The 23,342-nt window shown below is 37.6% G+C and overlaps 2 protein-coding genes and 1 long non-coding RNA gene across 3 annotated transcripts; 2 read left to right on the top strand and 1 right to left on the bottom strand.

Annotated features, from left to right (window-relative positions):
* Window positions 1-3,575: 3,575 nt before the first annotated feature.
* Window positions 3,576-5,145, top strand: LOC122648536 (cytochrome P450 94A2-like). Its single transcript, XM_043841748.1, has one exon. It carries the CDS (start codon window positions 3,610-3,612, stop codon window positions 5,131-5,133), a length of 1,524 nt encoding a protein of 507 aa, XP_043697683.1. The 5' UTR covers window positions 3,576-3,609; the 3' UTR covers window positions 5,134-5,145.
* Window positions 5,146-6,193: 1,048 nt separating this feature from the next.
* On the bottom strand, window positions 6,194-15,407 carry LOC122665594. Its single transcript, XR_006333486.1, has 3 exons — window positions 15,323-15,407; window positions 11,191-11,193; window positions 6,194-6,204 (listed from the first exon to the last, which is right to left on the bottom strand). It is a non-coding gene; the product is annotated as an uncharacterized LOC122665594 (long non-coding RNA).
* A 6,079-nt stretch (window positions 15,408-21,486) lies between these two features.
* LOC122645873 (cytochrome P450 94A2-like) lies at window positions 21,487-23,073 on the top strand. The gene has a single exon (XM_043839307.1). It carries the CDS (start codon window positions 21,487-21,489, stop codon window positions 23,071-23,073), a length of 1,587 nt encoding a protein of 528 aa, XP_043695242.1.
* The last annotated feature ends 269 nt before the right edge of the window (window positions 23,074-23,342 follow it).

Raw genomic sequence — 23,342 nt, 5'->3', positions numbered from 1 at the left:
GGACATCTTTACAGAGTGTCCCTGTGATCCAAGCCTTGACGAGACGATTTGTTCGGATCCAAGACAAATAGTCTGGATTCACGATCTGCTTCCATCCGAGGTTTCTACCACATGATCTGGTGGTGATAGCTCTCCGTTAACAAAGCCGAGCAGATCTTGGCTCTCGATCAGAGACAAGATCTGTGTTTCCCAGAGAAGAAAGTTGCTCTGAGTGAGCTTGATTGTTACGAAATTTGCCACATTGAGTGTGTTAGGATATGGAAACTTCATTGTTGAACTTGAGATATCCGCCATTGTCAACTCAGGGAAGGACTGGACAAGTTTGCTTTGAGCAGCTCTGATACCATAAAAGAGTCCAAAGAATGACGAATGAAATCTCTCTCTCTTTGAGAGTTCCTGTAGAATTGTATTTATAGATAGATGTTAATAGGTTACATTCAACCCTTACAAGACTCAATATTTACATATAATGCCATAGGACCTATGTCACACGTGATTGGTGTACATGTAATACTCTAATACTCTGAAGATCCACTGAACCACTTTCTGGGCCGAAATTAGACTTCACCAATAACACATATGTCCATGTGGTAGAATAAATGTCTTGTTATGTTTGAAAAAACAAAAGAATAAATGTCTTATTATGTTTGAAAAAATAACAAACTTATGTGAGAATAACAACTCACCAATTTTAGATTAATCCCAACTTACTTATCAAACATAAAATTGTTGGGGAGTCCAATTTGTTTATGCCACCTTAGTAATGAGCTTCTTCTTTCAGCCACAGATTATGTCAACATTGTTGCTACAAGGCCAGCCTCAAGGAACACTATAAATGTAATTGTTAAGGTCCAAGGATCGGGGTAGCACTACAATGTTTTAAATTTGGGACAATTTTATTGTAACTAAGGTTGGTGAAAAAGCCTGTAATCTTACTTTTTTTGTTTTTTAATTAACATATTTTTTTTATTCAAAATGAAGATAAATCCGTTTTTTTTCCCACTATAAGGATTCGTTAATAAGAAAAGAGCTGGAAAAAATTACAAAGAGAGAAACCTGGGCATACCTAGAAAACAAAACAAAAGGAGACAACCCCCACCAACAACAAAGCCATCAGGGTTGCAACAATCATTAACGTAATTTAAATCTTGGGCAAGACATGGCATCAAAAGCAATCTCCTCTAAAATGTGATCGGGAAATGAGTCAGGGATCCCGAAGTATCAGACTTAGGCTCTCTTTGGTATAGTTTTTATTTTTTATTTTTGTCTATTTACCAGAAATCATTAATGAAAACCATTTGTGTTCAAAAACTAAAAATCATCTGGTAAACATTAGACATAATAGAGTATGGAATGATAAATGGTTTAGTATGTCTATGTGTAGAATAATTTTTTGAAGAAATGGTGGATGAAGAGATTCCCTCTTCATCCATCCCTTCCTACGAAAACGGAAAGGATTGAGAAGAAGCAGAATAATCAAATTGATATAGTCAATTCGATTAAAAGAAGAGAAAAATAATTGGAATAAAGATATTGACAGTGGAAATGCTACCCCTCATACCCAATTGTTCCATCTCATCAACAATCCCACAAACAAGTTGGATAGAATCGGGTGCAGACGACTTGGCCAAAATGGTAAGAAGTCGATTGTAAGTGAAGCAATCATGTCGATAACCGGGGATTGAAGAGGAATAGAAGCGGAAGAATTCGAGGGCTTTGCGAGGGGATTTGAGGGCTTTGAGGATTTCACTGTCTTCTGAGGTGGTTATGGTTAGGGCTAAAGCGTTCAGATACTTGGAGAGTTCAAAGAAGGGGTCAGAGGAGGCTGGAGACTAAAGGATTCTGGATACGAAGTAGCTATTTTTCATGGCTTGATAGAATAAATGGGAGTAATAGTATGATTTGAAAGGGTCCAAACAGAAAGATACTGAACCATAAAAAATGGCTTGATATGAGATGCCATCTTCAATATCTCTTCCTTATCCTCTTCAAAACCACTTCAATTCCTTGCATCCAATAGAATTAGGTGTTTACAACCCTCCAGTATTATCTTTAGGCTATTCTTTGGAAGTGTACTTCCACTCAGAAAAAAGCCCCAAGCCACCGATCAACTAACCCTATAAAAATGTTCTATTAGGCCTCAGATCCATTAATCGTAGTGACTCTAAGACGCAGAGATCACAAGAGACACTCCCCTCGAGTCCTATAAAGAAATAAATCCTCTTTAGCTTCACAGTTTACACTCACAAGTGGTGAGTCATTCTTTAGTTAAAACTTGCGTTAATGGCTTCCAAAAAGAAGCCAAGCTTTGTAGAAGAAGGGAGGATTAAATCCTACACAGAGGAAAGAAAAGAAGCAGACACCCTAAACACAGTGAGCAGTTGCCTTTATCTGAAACCTTCTCAAACTTCAGAGACTCTCCACAAAGATCAAATCCGTCGTCGCATCCGTCATCGTAAAAGGGTAACCACCTATTGGGTACCCGTTGCGATGGGTTGTAAAAGAAGAAGAAAGAGGAGGAGGAGGAAAAGGAGCAGGAGGTTCGATAATTCTAATTAAACGATGAAAAGACGCTTTCACCCTTCGATTTTGAGAACTATGAACATGTGCTCATTAAAATCCCGCATAAATGGTCAAAAGTGATTTTTGGTCAAAAACCATAAACGGCTTTCAATCTATCTTTAGTTTTTGATTTTTTTCACTCTTTTTCAAATAGAAACAAGTTTCATAAACGATACCAAACGGAACCAAAAAAGCTTTTTAAAATAAAAATAAAAAATAAAGAGAAGGCCCTTAATAGCATCTTTTGCCAAGAAATCAACAATGTGATTTGCCTCTTTGGAGGGAATTTCAGTTTCATGGGCTCTTTAAATAGTTAAGAGTCAATTTATGGAATTTGTCCCTGTTTGAATGCAGAAAGGTTATAAATGGATTATCTGACACTGACTGTGTGAACACAGCATGATACATTACCCTTTAACGGCATGGTTGACTGTCAAAAAGAACAAACAACAAAAAACGGCATGGTTACATTTTTTTGGTCTCTTTCCAGATAAATCCGATATTTGCAGCTCCACTCAAACACGACACGGAATCATTTAAAGCGACATTATCTTTTATTGCAATAGGACACAAGTACCGTCCAAGGCTCTTCAAGACCACTCATATGAAATCCATTGTAGGATCTATGAAAATCCTAATTCAGATCTTTTATGGCACGTTGCCCATAGCAGTTTGAGCAACGTAGACACATGTGTGTGTGCAATGATTGCCTTACCCCCGCTCTGGCAAGACGTTTGGGCAGGGATAAGGCGATCAATGCGTGTACCCATGTGTTTATGCCGCTAAAGCTGCTACGGGCAGCAGAAGATCCGAATCCTAAAAATTGAGACCTTATCATGTCATTGTACAAATATCATCCAAGGCCCGAAGGAGTGGATTCCATGTGACTGGAATCATTTAAAGCAACATTATCTTCTATTGCCGAAGAGATACCCCCACCAGGCACCTACCACAAAATCCCACCCTTATAAATTCACAGATCGCAAAAGGAATGGAGAACAACAGACAAAAACAGGCCTGTGTGTTTCCAAGATCAAACCCACCACCATGATACAACTCAAGCTTGAGTTCTTCCCTTCAATTCTCCTCTTTGTTCTTCCCTTCCTCTTCTTATTCATCAAAACCTACTCAACCTATGTTTCAAAGAAGAACTCTTCAGTTTCATCTCAAAACAGCAAATTACCTAGAGTATATCCCTTGGTTGGCTCTTCCTTTACAATAGCTGCAAATCATGAGCGATTCAACCAATGGGCCACAGAGCTTCTTCAAAATTCTCCCAATGGAAACATTCTCCTTCATCGCCCTCTTGGCCATAGTCAGCTCTTAATCACTAATCCTTCCAATGTCCAACATATCCTTAAGACCCAATTCTACAAATACCCTAAAGGCGATTTCTTCCGTGACACCCTCTTCGATTTCCTCGGCGATGGCATCTTCAACGCAGATGATGATAACTGGAAGTTTCAGAGACAAATGTCAAGTCATGAATTCAGCACCAAATCTCTCCGGAAATTCGTCGAAACAGTTGTGGAAGACGAGCTCTCTAATCGTCTCCTTCCCCTGCTCTCTGAAGCTGCCAACAAAAACACAATTTTTGATCTACAAGACATCCTTCAAAGATTTGCATTTGATAACATTTGCAAAATTGCTTTTGGGTTCGATCCAGAATGCTTATCAACATCATTCCCACAACCCGTATCAGAATTTGCAGATGCATTTGAAGATGCAACTCGATTAAGCAGTGCGAGGTTTAATTCCATATTCCCACCAATTTATAAGCTTAAACGAGCACTTAATATTGGTTCAGAGAAACGTCTACGAGAAGCAATTTCAACAGTTAAAGATTACGCAACAAATCTCGTCAGAAAAAAGAAACAATCTTCACTGAAAACAGAGGATCTTCTCTCCAAATTCTTGAGTTCTGGTCAATCGGATGAACGATTCGTCACAGATATTGTCATCAGCTTTATCGTAGCCGGTAGAGATACAACATCGGCAGCTTTGACATGGTTCTTTTGGTTAATTTCCAATAACTCTCATGTGGAAGAAGAGATTTTGAAGGAGATAAGGGAGAAACCAGAAGCACTTGATTATGATGAGGTGAAGCATGTTGTGTACATTCATGCATCGTTATGTGAGACCATGCGTTTGTATCCACCGGTCCCAATTGACAGCAAATTTGCTTCAACTGACGATGTTCTTCCAGATGGGACTGTTGTGAAGAAAGGAATGGGAGTTTCGTACATTCCTTATGCAATGGGGAGGACAGAGAGCATATGGGGTAAAGATTGGCCGGAATTTCGACCGGAGAGGTGGCTGGAGAAGGAGGAAGATTCTGAGAAGTGGAAGTTTGTGGGGAAGGATCCTTATACATACCCAGTGTTCCAAGCGGGGCCAAGGGTATGTTTAGGGAAGGAAATGGCGTTCTTGCAGATGCAGAGGATGGTTGCTGGAATTATGAGACAGTATCGGGTGGTGACGGCAGAGAAGGGTTTTGATCCATTTTTCACGTCTTACCTGTCCTCCAAAATGAAAGGTGGTTTTCCGGTTAGAGTTGAGCGGAGGAAGTAAGGTCCGGCTATCAGTTGATTTTTTTTATTTTTATTGTTGGTAAACAAGTTTTTATTAAGAAAAAGACATGCAAAGCTCATGGTAGTGAAGAATGACACATCTCATGCAACCATGGAATGAAAATGGACCAGTCAGTCACTAAAGCATTGTTCCTTTAATTTGCAAATTATGTATCTTTTCTTCTTTCTTTGTAATTTGCTCTCCTTTTGTCAAGATTAATGGCATATAAGATTTTATTTTTCATGATCATTACATATCCACATTGAATGAAAGGGAGAGGGTTTGCTACTCGGATATTGTGTAGTTTCATGTCTTGGAAGAGGAATTTTTATCATCTGCAGTTCCCCTATCTGGTACGGTTCTCTAGTGTCTCTAATAAAAGTGGAGTGGATCCCACCTGGGTAGTGTATTTGGTCAGGTGGTGGAATGACCATTGCAACCACCCTATGAGAGGAACCACACAATTGTACCGGTCAGCAAACCTTAGGGGGTAAAAATCCTTGAAAGAAAAGTATTATGGCAAAACATTAAAAATAGAAGATATATGGGACATTTTATAGGAGGTGTGAACTGGCATTGTGCAAATCTTTTACCCTTATTTAATTAACAAGATTTATATAATAATAATAATAATAATAAAAGTAAGACCAAAATAGAAAAAAAGATCTTTCCAACGCCAAAACTAAAGCTAAAATCTTACCCAAAAATTAAAAATAAAAATAATTATCATGACCAAGTTTTCTTTCGCCTATGACGAAAGGGAGAATTCCTTCATCGAAGGCTATTGGATAGGACTGCCTGATGTCCTTTTCCATCTTTAAGCATAGCAACGACTAAATGCTTGGGCTTTTTGATGGTGAGAAGTTTATGTTTTGTAAAACCAGGAACCCATATTCCATATTTTATTCTAACTCCGCCCATCAAGGGGGTTATTAAGGTTACATATCATGTACCACTACTTAAGTATTGATGTGACGTATTGGTCACATCATAGCATTCTTCCACCGATCTATATTGCCACATAGCAAGGGGTTATTAAGTAATTACATATAATGTACCATTATTTAAGTACTGATGTGACGTATTGGTCACATCAATTAACATTTTCCCACCCGATCTATATTGCCACGTAGCAAGGGAGTTATTAAGTAGTTACATATCATGTACCACTTAAATGATATAAGTTAAACTGAATGCATGATCATGCTAAACTTTAACCTATGGAGTATCAATATGTTCAAAATGAAATCAATCAACGAATTATAGTAGTAGATGCCCATACAAAGAACAATTTCTTTCATGCATCATATTGGGACCCTTGACATTCTCACAAGAAACATATTTGTTTAGGTTGTAGGCTTGTTCGTTAACAAATTATATATGTATGTGCATTTTTTTCTGTTAAGAAAACAACGCCCAGAATGATGATTGGCAGAAAAAAAACGAAAATAAAGAGAGCACACACAACACACAACATAGAGATTTATGTGGTTCACCTCTAAGATGGAAGCTATATCCACGGTCGAGCAGTAGAACATGTTTCACTATTTTCTTTGAAAATTTTACAAACCTTCATAACCTTATCTCAAAGAGATAATAACATTATATAAGGAAGCCCTAATTCCAGAAAGTACACAAATGCCCCTAACCCAAAAAATTACCACAAAACCTGAATCGGACCAAAACATAACACATGGCTCAAAAGTACTCATTTCAAAGATCTCGACAGGCCCAACACAACTCTATTTTGGTGTGGAGCCCAGCCATTTTTTGGCATTCCGAGATCGTTTAGAGGCTGAAACGGTCCTCCAAAGATCTCAACCGCACTTTCTGGAGCAAATCAGGCTTCATCAACAACATCTTCCTCTTTGTTTCCCTTCTTTTGCCAAAACTAAAGGCATACAAGATTTTAATTTCCAAGATCATCACATATCTATATTGAATTACTTAAGAAACAAATTTAAATCCACAAAAAACAACATACAGATTTTTCTTTTCTAAAGGTCAGCAAAATAATAGATTATTATGTATAAAAATGTATATGACTAACGTCTAGGCATTCCCAAATTAGGAAACAATACAAATTTGACTTGAAACTCCACCTTTAGACTAGAACCAAGATACTTTCTAGGGTTATCGGATTAGAAATATTTTTGCCTTCATATGGAGAAAGTTTTTTCGCCCGGGTGAAGGAAATCTAGGGTCATAATTTTCCAGACTGAGATTCCTTTCACCCATTGTTATAGACATCAAATCTGAAATTCCAGCCAAGTGCCGCTTCATCATGTTCAAAGGGAATCATTTTTTACGCAACAACATGCTTATGGACCGATGGGGTGTTTCTATGATATCTATGATTCATTGTCTTAATGTCCATTGTACAGTTTCTTTTCTTTTCTTTTTATAAATTTGATATGACCTATAAAAATTAAAAAAAAAAAGAAAAAAAAAGAGAAGAAGGTAATATCTACTACGTTAAAGCTATTGAACTCTCTCTTTCAAGATGGGCGTTTATGAACGTTGCAAGACCTCCATTCTTGAAGGGAATTTATTCCTAGTGGAGAAATGGGAAATTCAAATTCTTTGGCTTTAAGATTGTAGTCTTTTGCTCTTGGTATTTTGTGACGGGTTCGTTGTTTTGTGGTATGGGCTGCTTGATTTCTTTGATTTTTTCTTGCTTTTGGGGCCCTCTTTGTAAGAGATAGCTTGCTTGTGAACCCATTGACTCATATTTGTAAATTCACTCTCCCTTCTTCAAAAAGGTCAAAAAAAATGTTCTTGGCCGATAATTGGGATATCCATCCCATCTGCTGGTCCGCTGGTTAGCATGATCCCCCCCCCCCCCCCCCTCTCTTCTACAATGCCACTTTTGTGGTCCTCAAGTTTTTTTTGGGATCTTTTGTTCCTATGGCTTGATGGAGGCTCTGTGTCTTTTCGAAGGATCTGTCCTTCAGAAAAAAATTCAGCATCCTTTCAATTGTGTAATTATCTTTTTTTAGAAAATCCTTTCACGGTGCATGGGTGGAGGAAAATTGTCTCCTATTTTTTCCATGTGTTATTTCTTTATCGAGGGATAGAAATAATATCACATAATTAAGAGTTTTGACATTGTAATGCCATGTATAATTCTACTTGAGGTATGCAAGATCATTACCTTCTAAAATCAACGTTTGACATGTGCTTGTTTCATGCAATGGCATCTATGGAGTAGCTGATGATCATAGTCATATTGAAAGGTTTGATCTTTATCTCCTTTAGTTCCCTGTCCGGTCCAGTTCCTCAGTTCCTTTAACATGGAGGGTTGGAATGACCACTCTACTCCTGTTCGAATATTCTGTTCGGGTGGAGTCCACCACGCCCTATTAGAGGAACTGAAAAATTAGATCGAGAAAGGAACTGGAGAAGATAATTTTTCTTAAAAGGCATGCCACTTTCCTATAGGCCCCACAAGAGGCCCCCCTTCTTTGACACAATAGACTGGTAAAACACCTGATGCCAAGCACTTAAGTGAGATCAGGAAGGTTGCGTGTTTATTTTTTTAATAATCAGATTGAAATTGGTTTTATTGAGTTTTAATTAGAGTTGCAAAAGTCTTTGGCATATGTCATCCATCGCCAAGCATGAAATATGTCTTTGATTTCCTCACTCTCACTGGTAGGTTGTAATAAAAAATAGGAAAAGGTTCCTTTCAACATTAAAATCACATCCCCCATCCTCCTCTCCCCCCCCCCCCCCCCACCAAAACCAATACGGTACTCTCTAATCTAACCATACAAACATTTTTTTTTGCATGACTTATCCTAATAAAGTCTTGTTTACCTAAAAAAAAATCACAAACTTTTTCCTTATTGATGGAGCCATATCAAAACAAGAAGTCGAGGCCGGATCGTGTCTTTGTACAAGTATCATTCAAGGCCGTCTAGGACCATTAACATGGAATTCAATGTGGGACCTATAGAAGGAGTAGATTCTACTATGAAACCCACATGATGGTACTTGTATAAGGACATGATCCGCACTCCCCATTCTACTAAGAGTGTATCGGTGACCGATAAGCACCATTGAGAGATGGAAGATGCTGGCCTGATGGAAATTAGGAGATTAGCCGGGTTGGGAGACCAATGGCATATTTGTAATTCTTATAATCTCTGTACACTCAAATAAATTGTGATTGAGTCATTTGTTGGGTTTAAGTCACCTAACCATATTTAATTAGAGTGGAAAAAGCATAAAAAGCATCAAGTGGCTTATGATAATGCGTGTAATGGATAAGCATCATTACGGGTCAGATAGCTAAGTCCATCTAGACGGATGCATGACAAACTTTCCCTTTTCCACAGGCAATAATTATCTATTTTTAATTGTAAACACTGTATTTTGACACTTTATGAGAACGTCTCGACGATGATGAACTAGGCTTAATAGGTTTATGTAATGATTGAATGGAAAAAATTGTTATTTCTCGATTTTTGAACCACATTGGATTGATCTACAATTCTTTATTTAGTCTCATATGCCTATTTTAAATATGCACGTAAATTTTCATTCAAATTAGATGTCGTTTGGTACTTCTTTAATTGCAAAATGATCATTTTACCTTTGATTTTTTTCTCGATACGCAGACTTCTCAATTTGGCCTGAAATCCTTCGGATGACCTTATTTGCCGAAGTTTGCATGTAAAAATCGTTTGAATCTGATACCGATTAAACTTCGATTAGTGAGAAATGTCCTTTTCATGATTTTCTCAATTTCCATGTCATTTTTTGAAAAAAATATGGTCATGGCCACTATACGAATGAAAGTTACTCGCCAATAGCTTCACGACGATATGTGGCACGTCAAAATTGTTCTCACGAACTGAAAGATATTAACCTTTTAATCTAGTACCCTTAAAATAGAATTTAGAAAAAATATGTATACATTTCTGGGTCAACCCGGGGTGACCCGAATCAACCCAGCCTGCCCTGTGCTTGGACTCTTGGAGTAGTCCATTCCTGTTCCGGATGTGACTAGACCAAGTCCCTCCAAGCTTTGGTCCTTGATTGGACTAGACCATGCCCTCACTATATATACCCTAAGACTCATGCCCATTTATTTTTGACCCTGATCCAAGCCCATGCTCGTCAGACCGATTGGACACCACCCTCGGCTCGACGGGCCAACCCTTGCTTGGAACCAAGATTTGGGCCTAAAATCCGAAAAGTCACTCTTTTTTTAAAAAAAAAAAAATTTTCTTTTGGGCTATAAAATGAGAGCCATTTGCAAACCAAAGAGGAGGCTTATCCCGTTGAAAAAATTCATGGAATTAGCTCTCATTTTACTCTGCAACCTGCAACTTGCAGACCTTCAAAACTCCATTTCCTTATTTTTTTGAGAATACACTTATTTTCCCCATCTTGCCATCTGGAGCATCCATTTTCGGAGGAGCCTTTGGAGAATTCTGGTCATCTAAAGCTCCAAATACTGGGCTGAGACACTCCCACGCTTCAAATGCAATTTTTATATATTTTTTCAAGTTATTTTTCTATTTATTTCAATTTTCTATTGAAAACAATCAGTTTTGGAAAAAAAATATATTTTAAAAAATACATACTTCCAGTGTTCCATAAAATCTAAAAAAAATGTATGTTATGTCCAATGTCAAGCTGGATGTCCATTAAATTCCTTGAGACTCAAATGTTTTTATTTTGGATAGTTTTATCTTTGAGGGCATTTTAGTAATTTGCAAAATCAAAAGGTTTGGGTGTTGATTGGGTTCTGTTTGTTTGCTAAGATCGAAGAGAATGAATGGAATTGACAGGATCTTTTTCAGTATGTATGCGCTTTGGTTTGAACTTAAGATCTGGATTCTGTATTTTTCCATTTTTACCCCTATTATGATGATGCAGTAATTATTTAAATTTCCAGAAATTGCAGAAAGTTCTAAAAAAAGTGGGATGTATAATCCCCACGGTTTCTATACGTCTGTCACCCTTCCATGATTGTTAATCCCAGAACCGAAAATGAGCGACGGTAAAAAGACGCCTGTCAGGTCATATATTTTTTGCGATAATTACTAACTTATCATCGCCTTACGTTTTATTTTCGGCAACGATATGTATAATGTATTATTGTCGTCGTTTTTTCATTTTCTGTGACATATACTATTTATTTAACAGTTGCCCTTATATTTATGGCGACGGTAACTATTACCGTCGTCATGTTTCATTTTCGGTGATGAATACTATTTTGTCATCTCCCTAATGTTTTCGGCGATAGAATTTTTCCATCATTAAAAAAACTTTACTGTACGTTTTATGTTCTCTACGACGAGAGTGCCCATAGTAAAAAATGATTTATAGTGATGGTAAAATAATTGTCGTTGCAAAAATATATTATTATAAAAAGTAATTTAAATTGCAATTTTATTTTCACCTATAATTACATCATTATATTCTACATTTCATAACAAATAAATATCAAATAAACAACCACGAGACATACAAATCCATTGCTTTCATTCAACTTTGAAATTGATATATACAATCATAAAATTCATTGCTTCCATTACATTTTAAATAGGACAAAGTTTTTCTTCACCCGTAGAAGATGGTTCACTCACTATCCTAGGGTTCACAAACCCCTCTAGGGTTTTAGTATGCTCCAAAATATCCTTCTGATACCCTTTCCTGCCCTTCAATGAATGAGATCCTATTCATTATGGGTGGAGGGAAACTCAATCCTTTTAAATATTAAAAACACGAGATAGAAAGCAAAGATCATAATTAAACGATCCATCCCAAATGCTTGCAACCTGCTGATGCCAACCCAAAGAAATGACTTTCCTCTGTGCCAAATAGTAATGGTTTTTGGACTGGTACCTCACAATATAAATCATAAGAGTGGAATTAGGAAAACACTACTCATTCCTCAAGGGAAAGTTGGTTCTCTTGATCATAATTGAATTTGGAGAATAGAAGGATTTAAAAGTGTCTTGAACAATGAGACTTGTCCATATCCAATAATGTAGCTGGCCACTCCTCCATGCAGTGAACTGCAGTAGCATGGGTTTCAACTACATCCTTTACCAACCTAACTTTGTATGACAATAAATGCTTTGAACCAATAAACCAAGAAAAAGGGACCACACTTTCAATTAATTATGTTTTACAGAGCATAAACAAGCTAAAGTGGAGGAGGCCCTCCATGACGTGAGCGAAAAATCTTCACATATGTGAATGTACGTGAACGACTTATAACCGTTTAGATGGAATCTAATCTGTAAAAATATTTTATTTAAACGACGCACACTCACGTACATAAAGATTCACCGGACTCTGACGTGACTACCCTAGTAGAAATTCCATTTAAAAACCCAAAGCCCTTTATAACTCATCAACTGAACTCTCCAAAATCATAATGGATGGCAGGGCTCATATGACAAGAAACATTAACATCTGTGGGTTGACATCAATACAACTCTTTATTTAATGGGCGATGTTAAGATAAGGATATTAATTCTAACAATTTTAAGAAATGGATGGTTATAGCCATAGAGTGTTGAGGTGATTTTGCCAGTACCTCAACACAACTCAACACGGCCCACTGCCACCACCTCCATGAGAATTTGCTGAATGTATGGGATTGTAATACTTCAATCACTAATGTGTCTGAATTTTTTTTTTTTCTAGTATAGCGAAGTTTTCCTCTCTTATTGATGGCCATGCCGAAGGTGGGAGAGGTTGGCTTGCTCTATTTGTTGTTGTGTCTGCCCAGTATGTATTTGGGCGTAGTGACCGTCCTATGCCTCTGGATGGTCAAAATAACGACCCTATCTCGTCCCATGTGTTTGGACGTATGTGTGTCCTGTAGGGCAGAAAACTTCGCACCAAAATATATATTTTATGTTTGATAGAATCATGATAGGATTAGATTTCCTTTGGGAAAATATTTTAAGGAGAAAGAATACTACTTGTTCGCGTGCAGCCCACAGTCCCTGCCTCAAATACAGGGCCGTACGACATGACAACCATGCTCATGAAAAAACGAAAATCCCTGACAATACAATGATAATTTCATGTGACCATATGTCTAAGTGGAGGGCAATGTGCCACACGGATCAGATAGCGTTCTCTTTCCTTATATTCTATGTTGGACTTGACAGAAGGTTTTGGAAACAGTTTCAAAAAGACATGATTTTCTAATTCCTAACGAATTCATGTTTCTTATGTTTTGGTTTTGGAAACCATATGACTTATCTAGATTGCAAATCCGGCTTTGATGGAGTTTGTGATTTTGAAACTGAACAGCTGTAAATTAATTAATTAATTAATTATACATAAAAAAATGGATTTATTGGAATTGGCCCTTACTTATGTTTTTTGGGATGGACCTAAGGGTGTTAATTTTGGACCATAACCGGGAACCAGATTGGAACTGACCCGCTAGGAACTGGAACTGACCCATACAATAGCTTATTGGTTCAGTTCTAAATCCATCAATTAGGAACCGTTGGAACCGAAACAAATTCACAGTCTAACCTTATATGTTATTTAATTCTTAAGACTCAAGGTCATGAGAGCTAAGATCAAACCCTTTATTTTTTTAGTCTTTCAATTTTGGATGGTACCACTTGTCTTATATACTATTTTACCAAAGATTTGACTGTAAATTTAAAGGTCTATTTGGGAATGCTAACTTAAGAACATACCTTAAAATAATCCCAACTGATGGGGGTGGTGATGTTCTGGCCAACTTATTAATTAATATAAAACAAAAGATAATATACACTAGTTCTATGATTTGAGAAAAAAAAATGATACATAGCTCATGTGATTGAAATCAATGGCTTATTATATATTATTTTAAAATTTATGTAATATGTGTTATGGATTTTTTTTAAAAAATTTTTTGAATTGTATGGAATCATTTAGGAACTGAAACCAGCCCACCCATTAGTTAATGGTCCCGGATCTCAAGTTTACAATCAATTAGCTTATTGATCCGGTTCTAGTCCTGACTCTTTAAGGCTAGAACTGTTAAAGAACTGGATCAATTGACACCCTTGGATGGAACTATTGTAAAGCCTACCAAACTATTGGGTTTGCTCAAGTTCTTAGGGCCTATTATATCAGCAGCCCACTTCATGAACCCATGATCGACTAGTTTGGCTAATCTTGTCAGAGTTTGACCATTGATTTTGATCACGATTTGACTTGGTTTGCTTGGTTGAATCGGATTGATTGAACCGTTTTATGACTTATGACATTACCACTACTGTTGTTATACTTTGTTTTGTCAAATTTAATTTAGCACGTGACACTACAAACATCACTAGAAACAGAATCATTGGGTTTTTTTTTTTTGTTTTTGTTTTTGGTTTTTTACACTTTGAGGCTAGATTCTGCACTATTTAGGTAAACAACCAAAACACCTAATGTAATTATATACTTAAAGAATACTTTAATGGTCTGTTTAGATGTAGTGATTGAGGCCTGAATATATAGTTACATCTTTGAAAGCCTATATGTTGGACATTACTATGACCGAACAACTACCATAATAAAGTTAATGTCATAGTACACTCACAATGTGTCGCATGTAATGAATGTTTTCTTTATGATTAGTGCCAAATGGTAAAGCTATATTAATTAGTTCGTAAAGAAATTATGCACATAACTAACAACATCCCCTTGAATAATATCCCAAAACTTGCGAAAGAAAATGGCTGAAATGCCATCTTCTTCCTCAACTAAGGATAAAGGCATAAAGTAATTAAATTATCATTTTCAGAGTGGGTAACATATTAGAAATACAAAAAATGGAACTACAATGTTGAGAGAAAACCTTAGCAATCATATGGTTATCATAAATAAGCTTACCCTCACTATCTTTAATGCAATCTATTGATCTAATATGACTATTAATTTTATTATGCCCAAGAAAGCTTGGCATGCATTCCAGGAGCCCTGCAGCGGATGTTGGTATACATGGAGGTCTTCTGGTGTGTCCCTTTGTACCCCTGGCATAAACTAAATGTTGATGGGTGTTCGCTTGGTAATCCAGGTGCATGTGGAGCAATTCGGGATTCTCAAACCACAATGGTTGCTGTTTTTAGTTCTTTCATTGGAGTTTCCGCAAATTATGAGGGTGAATTTCAGGCTCCAGTGAAAGGAGTTTTCATTGCCAAAGACATGGGTATTCAGGCACTTATGATTTTTTTCGATCGATCTGTCTATTCAGCAAATAAATGGTCGTTCTATCTATCAATATGTATGGTCTTGGACCATCAATAATGATTTTTCTTTTGGATTCAATGTGACTCGCTTGCGGTGACAATGACAGTTTATGGACGGAATACTCCATGGTATATAAAAGAAGATTGGCTTCTTCTGCAACCTTACTTATCTTCAATTCGATTGAAACTCTCTCACTATTATAGAGAAGTAAATTCCGGTGGCGATAATAAAGTGAGAGAGACATTGTTTCACATTAACCATAAAGGTTGAGCTAAACTTCTATCTAACTTCTCCCAAATAAGATTAATGGGCTTTTGTTTGTAGGACCATTTGAAACGTCAACCATGAAGAGAAATCTCAAAAAGTCAAACAGAATTAACTATTTGAAAAGACCTAGGGCAGTAAGAGAGTTATTGGTAGGATAATGATCCTTCCCCCAAATTTATAACCAGTGTTAAAGATTTGGGCTGTGTTTAGTATGCATTCTTGAAATGCATTCTAGATCGATTTCACAAGAATACGTACTAAACGCTGCCTTGGTTAAGTCACCTATTAATACAATAGGCAATGGCAGATTTTTTTTGAAAAAGGATTGTAATTCCTTCTAAAAAGAAACTCTATCAGCATCAGCAACAGTGGGAGGGGCATAGATGCCGACTAGACACCATGAACTTACACCAATCTGACCATCAAAGAAAAGTGCAATAAATCTCTGAGAACTTAAAACTTTGGAAGGCCATAAGGATGAGCATTCTATGCATCAAATGCCACCATCAAAACCCCTACTTCCATGACTAGGGACAAACCCAAATACCTTAGGACAAAAGTTCCTTGCATGGGATGTAGGGGTCACGCCTAGACACATTGAAGGAGGGGGGGGGGTAGAAATGATCACCCTGCCCCATGAATAGTGAAATTTCCACCCCGATGTGCCAGCGCACATTCTTATTGGCTGTTGTGCACGCGTGGTCCCTGGTCACCCACTATCCTAGGGTTTTATTATGTTTCAGCATATTCTCAAAATATCCATTTCTGCCCTCTCCCGCCCTGTGGTGAATGGGATTCATGGATGGAGGAAAACTCGATCCTTTCCTTAAGAAGCCAGGTAAAGTTTTTTTTTTTTTTTCCTCCTATAAGGTCCTTAACTACATCAAGCCTATGTGTGGAAAATATCCTTCTCAAAACCCTTGTAGTTCGGGGTGAATAGATACCTCTCCCCACACAGGAGGAGTTAGGAAGACAAAACAGACGATCAACAAATACTTGATACTAGCACTTAACCAACTTTATATGTCTATTTATTGATTTCAATCCTTCTATCTGTCTATTTATAAGTTTCAATCCTTTGATATTGTTTACCAAACAAAGAAAAAAATCCTTTGATATTACATCAGCAAAAGGAAACACTCAATTCCTGACATCGAAATTCGGTTTCTACTCCTGACAGTGTGAGCCCTTGTGTACGATCATTAAACACTCTCCACTGCAACGGCAGCACCGCACCCATTAGGTTGACGTGGGAAATTTTAATACATACTAGAGAGCGGCGTGTAAATTCTTTCACCATATAAATTTGTGTTGTCTACATATAACAACGTGTATTGAGATCTGTCCTTTTCTTATTTTCATAACTGTTTTTCAATGCATTCATAATGGGATGGGGCTCCTCTGTAGCGTGGCAGGGCTTCCGGGGCTTATCCGACCCTGCATGCGGCTCCATCCAATGCCTGTATGTTGGGCAGTGTGCCCGGATACTCCTAACCGCCGATGAGCGCCGGACTCACTACCGCCCACCACAGAGGATCCGTCTGGGTCCTTCATAATGGCAATAGATGGGGATTGATGCTAGTATATGCAGCGTATACATACGTGAAATATTGAAAGTGATTCAGAATGGATGGTGGTGTCCAATGTTATCTTCCTCCTTTAGGTTATGTATTTTTAATGGCTGTGCACATTCATTTTGGCAAAACGTACGGAGTGTTAGGCGCTGTGCACATCTATTAATCTTTGTTCTTCTCTTCTTCACGTGAAAATGCTTAGAATTTGGAGTCAGAGTTGGTGATCTGAGTCAGTAAATTCTGGTGAAGTAAATATGATGTGAACTGTTATGGAATGATTCATTTTAGATTCGTTCAAGGGCTCGGTTAGGCCAGAATTTAAGTTGAAGATGGATGGTTTAGCGGCTTAGTTTGAACCAAGTTGATTTTGGTTCAGGTTATATGGTTTAAGTCGCTTTTGGTTCAAGTTGATCGGACGGTCTGATCTTTCAGAATCAGTCCCAAAATATTGTACACAAGGGGATCAAAATGAGCCCCACAGGGGCCCACTGATGCAGGCTCAAACCACATCTTGAAGTCCCTATAATAAAACTAGTCCAAGCAAGCCCAACTCTTAGCTAAGACCATCGGACCACAAGAGAATCAGCTCAAGATCAACAAAAGTTTTGTTAATGGAAAATCTCTACAATGACTCTTGAGCTATCCTAGTGGATTAATTTGAACCAAGATGTGTTCTTGAACCTTAAAGAGTTCATTCCCTAGAAAAGCCTAGAAGATCAGAGTTTTTCCATCAACTTAAAAGAGTTGGAGTTTTTCCGCATTGCATTCTTGAAGAGATTGCAACCCCTTGGTGTTATTATACATCCTAGAAGAGAAGTGTTTAACTCATATTTATCCCTTTTATTTATTTATTTTTTAAATTTTGTTCTTTATTTTATTGTTTTGTCCATATTTACATACTTTGTGCTTGTGCAATTCACTCTCCCGATCCGACCTTTCTGCCGCCTAGCTACATCACCCACTTTTTTGGTCCCATGGGAGGCTGCCACGTTGTAGCCTCCATTGGAGGATCCAGATCCTTTAATGAGGATCCTAGTTTTTCCTTGAAAATCTTTAAATAGGCCATGAGCCTAAGTTCATTTCACAACTAGAGCCTTTGAAAATCTGATTTTCGAAGCCCTGGAGAAGGCCTGAAATCCAAGGGGAATCCCGTAAAAAGCCAATGGGATCCGAAATTCCATAAAAGGTCCAGAAACCTTAAAAAAAAACTTCAAAGACACCGTTAGAACCTTAATATTGGCTGGATCACAACCGTGCATATCAAAATTATGAAATCTGATCCGACAGGTCAGAAATTGTTCGACAGCTCATTTAAGGCCCCCAAAAGGTATTTTTCTCTCACCTCCCTTTTTACACATACTCTATCAGTTTTCTATATATATTATGAATCTGTAGTTGCTTTAACTTAATTGTGTACCTGGGTTAATGTTTTTGAGCCTTAACCTAGGCTTTTACCGGCATAACGATATATATATATTTATTTATTTATTTATTTTCAAACCCTCGGCAGACCATAATGATACTAGTCTTTTTCTAAAGCATGCATACAATACACCAAGACGATGGTGGTCTTTTCCAAGCCCAACTTTTTCAAAACTAGTGGCTAAACCCGTGATGTAGTCAACATCCTGTGACCCATTACTTGGAGAAAATCTATTATGCAGATCCTTCCATATCAGAACAGCAGAGTTAGCATAGAGAAGTGACGGAGCAAGATCCCTATGAAGGCAGTTTAGTAACCAGGAGAGCACCATGTTATTGACACGTATCCAAGTAGAATATACGGAATCAATGGGTGATGACATTGAGATAGATTTGTTAATGAAGCCAAGCTTGTTCTTAGCAGTGAGGGCAATGACCATTGCTCTGCACTAGGTAGGATAATTGTTGCTGGTGAGAAGACTTCTCAAGAATGGCCCCTGGGTTGTCAGAAAAATGGGACTAGAGAAGATGATAGTGAAGCACCAGAGGCAGCCATTGACGATGAAGAAGAGAAACGTGAAAAAGAATTTGGAGGGAAATGAGCCTTAGTTCTGATACCATGTAAACATAACGAAATATGGGAGTGAAAATAATTGTCTATTCTCATTGAGCTTATTCATTTATATGTACAATTGGTGTAACAATGGGTACAAACATTGTTGATCAAACTTGAGGTACCTTACCTTATGCATAATTTCTGAAACATAAGATACCCTAGATATCTACCAAAAAAAAAAAAAAGATACCCTAGATATAATATATATGAAAAAAGATACCCTAAACATAACATTTCTGAAACATAAGATACCCTAGATATAATATATATGAAATGTAGATACCCCAAGCATAATTGATCAAACTTCACAATTTTGGACTAATTTATATCGAATGACACATCCGAAGCATCCAGATTGAAACTTCACAATTTTGGATCAGTTTTCATGTACCATATCCTAGTTAGGTCCACTATATCTGGATATAACTGATCCAACATATTGGCTAGAATGTGGAGTTTTATCTTACCAAATAATCGTTCTATTTCGATTCATAATATTTGGTATTACCATAAGGCCTTGGAATTAAAATTTTTGTGTTAAATGAATAACAATCTTAAGGACATCTTTAGAATTTTGGTTTACATTGCTATGGTTGGGTAGTATTTCTTTTTGTATCATGACCCTAATGGAAACATATTTAATATCTAAATAAATTTTTTTTCACACCAAAAAAAAAAAAAAGAAAGATTCTATCTTAGATAGGGATCTGACTCCTCTACTTCCACTTGTCTGGTACTGTTGTGCTCCTCTACACACAAGCGCGATGGAAAATACCGCCTTACCCCCGCTTGGGCAAGACGCTCAGACAGGGGTAAGGCTATACATTCCACCTTACTTGTGTGTGACGCACACGACAGTAGAGGCAGGCGGAAGTAGAGAAATCGAATTGCTTGGATAGACAGTTCCTCGTTAGATCCTATTCTAATTGTATAAATCATCTTACAACATGGACAATATTCTTACTATACAAGTCATCATACAGGTTTAAAAAAATCGAATTGAGTAAGAATTCCTTATATAGAATTTTCCAATGTGGACCAATTTATATGGTATGCCCCGTTTCGAGCATGCAGATTGGTACATCACCATCCGAACAAAAAATTAAAAAAGGGTTTAGAACATCTAAATTGGTATGATCCGCAAGGATCTTCCAACATTGACCAAAACTTTTATGGTATGATCTTTATAATTCATCTAAATTGGTAGATCACCATTTTTTATGGGCTATTCCACCTGTTTCTTTCAGCCTATAGGATCAACTGATGAATCCGAATAAAAATTTAAAAAAAACTCAAACGAGTAATAATTCTAGCCAATCTCATTTTCTCACATGGATGATCAAGTTAGCCTATAGGATCAACTACATTAAGTTGGTACTCTTTATCTTTTACTTTTTCATTCATCGTTTTCCTAGCTTTCCTTCCTATTAAATATGACGCCACCACGAGGTCTGGAGAAAAAAAAAAGGGGTTTAGATCATCTAGAAAAGAATTGTTCATAAGAAAAAAAAAAAACATCTAAAAAAAGAACGATCAGTCAAACAGACCCTTGATTGTGACTACATTGATTCTTTAGAATTTTAGGCTGCGTTTGTTAATGTTTTTTTAAAGAATATTCGTTCTTGATCAGAAATTTTTTTTGACGTTTCTGATTTGGAATGGTGTTCTGTGTATGAATATGATCGTTTGATAATTCCATTCTAGAACATTTTAAACAGAGAGAGAGAGAGAGAGAGAGAGAGAGAGAGAGAGAGAGAGAGAGATGCAAGTGGGTGTACCTCGATGAGAGAAAGCAAGAGAGAGAGTTGGAAGTGGCCTCTTGGTCTGTCTTCGTGAGGCTTCAACGAAATGGATGTGGTTTTTATTTTTCCCCTTTAATCGCGATTCGTGCCGTTTAGGTTGTTTCGTGGAATGAAAAAACACCTCTGGGGAGTTGTGTAAATCACATTCCACAGAGCAATAATATATCCGGTTTGTTCTTAAAGATCAAAAGAATGAATCGTTTTGTCAAACACTATTAACATGTTTTTTCGTTCTTGGAGAACGATACAACGCCAAAAAACGTTTCTTGAGACTGTTACCAAACACGCTCTTAGTAAAAATCTTAGTTTTTTTTTTTTTATTCTTTCATGATTCACCTTGACTTCGTCAAAGGTCTTTCTTTATAAATTCTGTCGCCCCATAACGAAATGAAACATACGATTATCCCACTTTTGTCTTACAGTCTATGCTCTTGTCTTCATATCAAAATCCATTATGTTTCAAATCGAATTCCTAGCCACTTTTCTCCTCTTCAGCCTCTCATTCTTCTTCATCATCAAGACATGTCTCTCTTATAACACAAACAACAAAAAACCAACTTCATCTCCCTCAGTGAAACTGCCAATAAGGTCCTACCCAGTGCTCGGTTCCATACTCACTCTAATAGCCAATCGAGATCGAATCAACCAGTGGTTTGTAGAGCTTTTTCATCAACACGCACCCATTAATGGAACCATTACCCTTGACCTCTCTCTTGGCCGTCGCCAAGTCATAACCACTAATCCAGCTAACGTCGAACACATCCTCAAAACCCACTTCTACCTCTACCCTAAAGGTGACTTCTTTAGAGACACTCTTTGGAATTTCCTTGGTGATGGCATATTCAATGTTGATGGTGAGAATTGGAAGTTTCAAAGACAACTTTTCAGCCATGAGTTCAACACCAAATCACTTCGTAAGTTTGTAGAAACAGTTGTTAATGATGAACTCTCCGGCCGCCTCCTTCCTCTACTCTCCGCCGCCGCCGCTGCGAAAAATACGGTGTTTGATCTCCAAGACATCCTTCAAAGGTTCACATTTGATAACATCTGCAAGATTTCTTTTGGGTTCGACCCAAAATTCCTGTCTCCTTCATTTCCACAACCAAAATCAGAATTCGCTGAGGCTTTCGAAGAAGCTACACGATTGAGTAGTGAACGGTTCACTTCAATCTTTCCTCTAATGTGGAAGCTAAAACGGGCACTTAATATTGGTTCCGAAAGAAAGCTACGGGTAGCGATTTCGCAAGTTCGTGAATTTGCAACAAATATCGTCAAAGAAAAGAGAAGAGAATTGGAAGAGAAATCTTCATTAAAAACAGAAGATCTCCTTTCAAGAATCTTGAATTCCGGCCATGTAGATGAAGGTTTTGTTACAGATACGGTTATCAGTTTTATCTTAGCTGGTCGGGATACTACATCGGCGGCCTTGACATGGTTCTTCTGGTTAGTTTCTTGCAATTCTAAAGTAGAAGAAGAGATATTGAAGGAGATAATGGAATATAATAAGTCAGAAAGTCTTGGTTATGATAAGGTGAAGGACAGTGTATATACACATGCATCACTGTTTGAGAGCATGAGATTGTATCCTCCTATACCAAGCGATACTAAGTTTGCAGTAAAGGACGATGTGTTGCCGGATGGGACAGTTGTGAAGAAAGGAATGGGAGTAACTTATCATCCTTATGGGATGGGGAGGATGGAAGTGTTGTGGGGTAAAAACTGGTCAGAGTTTAGGCCAGAGAGGTGGTTGGAGGAGAGGGAGGATAGAATAAGAAAATGGATGTTTGTGGGGAGGGACCCATACACATACCCAGTGTTCCAAGCTGGGCCAAGAGTGTGTTTGGGGAAGGAAATGGCTTTCTTGCAGATGAAGAGTATAGTTGCTGGGATGATGCGAGAGTATCAAATGGTACCGGCGGAGAAGGGGTTTGAGCCGGTCTTTGCTTCTTACCTGACCTCCAAAATGAAGGGAGGGTTTCATGTCACAATTAAGAAGAGAAGCGTATGCAGTGGCCAGTCAGTCAATTCAGATTCTCTATGACGCGCTGCCCATAGCAGTCTGAGCGGCACACAAATAGGGTGCAATACAATGACCACCTTATCCCCGCTCAGGCCCTAGTGAATAGAATGCTTCAAGTATGACATTTGTATCTTTTAAATTTCAAAACACTTGTTTTTTCGGATTTTATGAAGATATTTAATATCTCCCATGAATGCTTCTCCGCTCGGGCCCCAGTGAATAGAATGGTTCAAGTATGACATTTGTATCTTTTAAATTTCAAAACACTTGTTTCTTCGGTTTTTATGAAG

The sequence above is a fragment of the Telopea speciosissima genome, chromosome 1 (assembly GCF_018873765.1).
Source record: "Telopea speciosissima isolate NSW1024214 ecotype Mountain lineage chromosome 1, Tspe_v1, whole genome shotgun sequence".
In the NCBI taxonomy this organism is placed as follows: domain Eukaryota; kingdom Viridiplantae; phylum Streptophyta; class Magnoliopsida; order Proteales; family Proteaceae; genus Telopea; species Telopea speciosissima.
Note: the sequence above shows the minus strand (reverse complement) of the source record. Positions and strands in the feature narration are given on the sequence as shown.